The sequence below is a fragment of the Salarias fasciatus genome, chromosome 11 (genome assembly GCF_902148845.1).
Source record: "Salarias fasciatus chromosome 11, fSalaFa1.1, whole genome shotgun sequence".
Taxonomy (NCBI): Eukaryota; Metazoa; Chordata; class Actinopteri; order Blenniiformes; family Blenniidae; genus Salarias; species Salarias fasciatus.
The window spans coordinates 23,310,123-23,315,605 of record NC_043755.1 but is presented as its reverse complement, the minus strand read 5'-3'; the positions used below and the strand labels follow the sequence as shown (position 1 = coordinate 23,315,605).

Genomic DNA, 5,483 nt, shown 5'->3' with positions numbered 1-5,483 from the left:
GTTTTCAAACTTTCACAACCTTTTTCTACTCTTTTCAACTTTTTGCAGTGTTTTCAAACTTTTTCAAGTTTCTTCAACTTTTTGCAGCATTTTGCAAACTTTTTAAAGTTTTTTCAACTTTTTCTTTTCAGTATAATTTATCTATTTTACCAATCAAAAGCCGTGATCAATAACTTGGACATGGTATGGAATGTGTCGGTGGTCTCAGTCCTCTCTAAAGATTCTCTGGAACTGTTCCTCCTCTTGCTGCTGCTGCTCCTGCCGCTTCTCTCAGGTCCATCTGCAGCCGCTGCAGTGTGTGTGTGAGACAGGAGATCTTGTTGTTTAGCAGCATCTCCTTCAGAGTGCGGCGTTCCTGAAGCTCTAACATCTGAGACTGCTGAGACCTGAGCAGCTCATCACACTCCAGCTGCACCTTTTCGACGGCCTGCCGCAGCAGTTCATTCTTCACTGTCCGATCTCTGATCTCCTTGTTGATAGACTTTCCATGAGCTCGACTCCTAGCATCTTCAGCCTGGAGTTGTTGCAGTTGTTTTTGCAGCTCGGGGCCTTTGAGTTGTAAGTCTCTCACACAATCAGTCAGTCTTTTGCGCTCCTGCCTGGCAGCGCTCAGCTTCCTGTCTAGTCTCTCGTTGTCCTTCTGCACCTGCTGCTCTTCTTCCTTCAGCTTAGAGACTTTCATCACCATGGTCTGATATTCATAGACATCCTGCAGCTTTTGGTCGTTCTCCTTCTTCACCTCCAATACACGAAGCCTCATCCTCTCATCCACCTCCTCCAGCTCCTCCCTCGTCTTCTTCTCCTCCATTGTAATCAGAGAACACATTCGCTCATTGGATATTTTCCCCATCTCTTGCATCTGGTGCTCGTACCCCTTGTTCAGCTCCATTATTCTTTGTGCCTGCCTATGAGTTTTCTCGGCGTTTTCCTTGTAAAAATAAAAGAGAAAACTTTGAAAAAACGGCAATTTTTTTTCCTATTGAAATGAAAGGGGAAGGAGATCAAACCTACTTGGTTAACGTGGCAGGCACTAAGCCGCATTTTGTTGTGAGACATCTTCTCCCTGCGCTCCGTCTTCAGGTCTTGAATGTGTCTGCGGAGTTCCAACTCGGACTCGTTGTGTTGATTCTGGAACCCGGAGGCTTCAGTCGCCATGTCCAGCTTCAGCTTGGTGACGGCGTCGTGCTGCTCCAGCTGGACGTGTTTCCGTTTTTTCTCGCAGGTGGAGGTCTCCTGGCAATGGTGCTTCTTAGCCTCCTCCTTCTCCCATCCCTTGTTCCTCAGCTGGACCTCCGCCCCCTCTAAACTCTTCTTGCTGATCTCCCATAAGTCCAAGTTCTTATCCCGCTCCAGCTTGAAGTTGGTCTTCTCCTCACGGACTCGAGCCAGCTCCTCCTGCAGCAGGATGGCCTGCTCCCACAGCTGGTCCTTGGACATGTCCTTCGTGGAGAGTCCGTCCACCACTGCAGAGGACTGGGAGCTCGCCTTGCTTCTCCTCTGCTTCAGAGGCATTTCTGCTATGACTTTTCTTGGCGTTCTGTGTCAAAATAAAAGAGAAAACTTAAAAAAACAGTGATTTTTTTTCCCCATCGAAATGAATGGGGAACGAGATCAGAGCCACTTGGTTACCATGGCAACGGAGATCAAGCCACTTGGTTACCGTGGCAGGCACAAAGCCACAATTTCCGCACTAGTTTCCATCTGCTATTTCTGCTGTTTCAAGCTAGTTTCCATCTGCTGAGGCATTCACACCTTTACATTCCAAATCTTTATTGTGTGAATGCTCATCATCATCACCCTCATTGTTGTCAGCACTTGTGAAACTGCTTGGTTTGATTAGTTTATTCCCTTCTGTGCTCATCTGTGTGTTATTTCCTTCGTTAATGATGGTATCCAGTGTTTCTGCATTCTGTCCCTGCAGCCTGGCACCGCCTCACAACACACCCTCAGCTGTGCATTAATTAGATGGATTCAATAAATCAAGCTGTGCATTATGCAGATCAGAATGGACAGACGGAACTCCAATAATTCGTATTTCCATGCATTGTGCACATTTTCGTGTGATAAATGGTAATTTGCAAACATGTGATTAAAACATTTTGATCAACTGACAGCACCGATCATGTTGCACTGTATCATACAATCAATAACTCCACTCTAATGTGTGTAGAAATGAGCCAACAAAATTATGACATAGTCTTTTTGGCAAACCAAGTGTTGTGGTTTGACCACTAAGAAGAGTTTCACTGGAACATTTACAGGAAAAGGTTTTCTAGTGAAAAGATGAATCTTTCCTAGTGTTTCAGGCATTAATTTTAATGATTATGTTCTGTGTGTGTGTGTGTGTGTGTGTGTGTGTGTGTGTGTGTGTGTGTGTGTGTGTGTGTGTGTGCGGTCTCATTACATAAACAGCCAGCAGCACCATCTTGTGGCTCGTCATGCAACAGCATCGTTTTTGGTGTTTCTGCCGTTGCCATGTAAACAGACATTCTTTTCAAAATGTTGCCACGTTGAATCTTTTCTGAGGTGAAAACACAAAAATCGTTTCAAAGGTTGTACACACAGAATCTTGATGAAAGGTGAGCAGCTTCTTTCAGGTGTGAAATGTCTAAGTACGGCTGTCTCAACCGGAGTCATTCATTTGACTTTCAGCAGGAGTGTTTCCCTACAGAGCCGACTTATTGTCCTGTTTCTGCCTCACTCTGAGAACAGCATTTTAAAAAGCCACAGACATGAAGAGAGAGGAGGAAATGCAGTGAGTGAGCAGCAGAGGGCTGGAGCGACGGCTGTGCAGCCATCCTTCCAGGGAGGCGCAGTCCAGCCGTCTCCTGGAGTGGACGTTCTTTACAGGCGCTTCACGAAAACCCGGCTTCACTAAAGTAGCCCAATAAGGTACAATGCCCCAAACATCTTGTGCCTCAAACACACACTGTGCACACTTTCCCTTTCACTCACAGTTTCCTATTCCATGAAGAGTGTTTACAGAAAAAAGAACATCTCAGAACCAGCAAAGTAACAAAGGAGAGGCCAGCAAAAGGTGACGGAACAAAGAAGCAGCCCTCACTGTAACAGCTCCCTGATCACATGGAATACAGAGAATCGGGGAGCGAAAGAGGAAAAACTCTGAAAGCCCAGTTTTCTCCACCGTGCCGGCAATCACCTCCGTTTCTGTCTTTCATTTCAGCTCCGACCGCCATGAGACCTTCATTGTCCGGCCGTGATTTCTTTCCCCTCCGGCTTCACAACCAGCCGGCCTCTTTCTGTGTTTTCCAATCATCCCATTTCCCTGGCAGGCCGGCTGCTCTCCAGCATCACTTCCTCCTGTCAGTCTGAATGTTTCTTCCCTCCACTTTGCTCTCTAAGCATTTGGGTTCCTGCAGTTGTTTCACACTAATGCTCTGTGCATTTAAAGCCTCACTTTCCAGGAAAGAATGACATTTTGAACCTCATCCGATGCCTGGAGGGTCTAATCTTTCGGGAATCGTTACATCTTCCACTTTCATTTAACCACAGAACTGTTCTCAGAGGCTGAATTGATTGAAAATGATGCAATCGTAATTCCAATAGGATGCATGACGACACACACGGAAAGACGTGAAGTCGTCGACATATAACGAGACTGCAGCACCATGGAGGAGCCGTAAAATGATTCCCTCAGCAAATGACATTGTTGTAACATCTCTACCTGTGTGTGTGTGTGTGTGTGTCTGTGTCTGTGTGTGTGTGTGTGTCTGTGTGCTCGCGTGTGTGTGTGTGTTTACAGGAAAAGGCTTTTTAGTGAATAGACGAATCTTCCATAGTGTTTTAGGTCTCCATTTTAAAGCTTATGTTGTATTGTTGTGTGTGTGTGTGTGTGTGTGTGTGTGTGTGTGTGTGTGTGTGTGTGTGTGTGTGTGTGTGTGTGTGTGTGTGTGTGTGTGTGTGTGTGTGTGTGTTCTCGTATTTCTATCCTTGTGGGGGCCAAATGTCCCCACAAGGATAGCAAAACGTGAAACAACGTGCCTTGTGGGGACCTTTTTCCGGTCCTAAGTAGGAGAAACAGTGTTTTCTTGACCATGTTGTTGTTACTGAAAAAAGTAAAAGTGCAAAAACATTTCTTTAGGGTTAGGCTTTATTGTGGTGTGGGTTAGGGTTAGGGTAAGGGTCAGGGTTAGGGGCTAGACGTGAATGGGAGTCAATGGACGGTCCCCACAAGGATAGAAATACGAGACTGTGCGTGTGTGTGTGTGTGTGTGTGAGACGGAGGATAGGCCTTCCTTTTTTAACGACTGCTATTAAGAAACACAGTTAAAGGGATACTTCAACATTTTGGGCAAATTGGCCCATTTAACACAATTCCTTAGTCATTTCGAACAGCATACTTACTGTTTCTGTGAGGGCGAGCTGTTGTTTATTCAGAGGTGAGGCTTCGCAGCGGACACAATGGAAGTGGGTGTTATATTTGCTTCCCCTCGTCAAACTCATCAAAACACAATCCAACAACCCCAAAACACTTTGGTGGACACGTTATAATCCGCACATTCACTACGCTGTGAAATATTAATGCAAAATTACGAGATTGAGTTGTTTTTGTGAAGATTGCTGAGACGGAACTACTTACTAAATATGGCGTCTGGGCGTAGTGATTTCAAAAGAAAAAGTAGTTCCCAGTATTTGCTTCAATGTCGTAATGCTGCTAGGGCTGGACAAAATTTCAATAGCAATATATACCGCGGTATATTTTTATTCAATAACGGTGATATGAATTTTAAACAAATTTTCGATATAGTGCATTACAGTATGCGTTTCACAATTATTAACTGCTGTTCACGGCGCCGCTGATTCAAGCCGAACAGAAAGCGCCGCAAGAGAGTGATCACTACTCCGCACACACCACAGCTGGCTGTCCTCAGCTCAGGCTACAAGCTAAGCTCTTCCGAGGTAAGTTTGAGCTCCAAAATGAGAACTCGTGATGTAAACGTGACTGAACAAGCTTCTACAAGCTAATTTGTGGCCACAAAATAATAAATCGTGCACACGAAATATTAATTCGTGGCTACGAATTAGGTATATCATTCACTGAACTGTCCATTGACGTTAGCGGCATATTGACAGATGCGGACTTTTGGTCTCAATAACTCTTTAACAAAATGTCAGTAACATGCAAAGGGCGTCTCCATCCCATCATTGTGAGGTGGACGACATGCTACAAGCTCATTCTTATTAAAAGTGTCTGTCTATCAAGCATCAGAAACAATACTGATTTCTATGGGTAGCCGTAGTGTTGCAGGGTTAAGGGACCGTCTACAATTTACAAGACACTGCAACAGTGAAGACAACTACCACAAAAAAAAAAACAGTACAGGGAGTCACTGCAGTGTCATCATAATCACCACAACTTTTAAAGAAAACTCCGAAGATTTTGGACCCACACCCTATCCCGATCATTTACAAAGTGAGATAAGCTCATAAATACCTTTTTTGTGTCTGTTCGTCCAGCGGCT

The 5,483-nt window shown here is 44.8% G+C and overlaps 1 protein-coding gene across 1 annotated transcript; it reads right to left on the bottom strand.

Annotated features, from left to right (window-relative positions):
• Nucleotides 1–214: 214 nt before the first annotated feature.
• On the bottom strand, nt 215–1,512 carry LOC115396528 (dynein regulatory complex subunit 4-like). The gene is made up of 2 exons (XM_030102432.1): nt 1,012–1,512; nt 215–928 (listed from the first exon to the last, which is right to left on the bottom strand). Exons 1-2 carry the CDS (start codon nt 1,510–1,512, stop codon nt 215–217), a joined length of 1,215 nt encoding a protein of 404 aa, XP_029958292.1.
• Nucleotides 1,513–5,483: the final 3,971 nt, after the last annotated feature.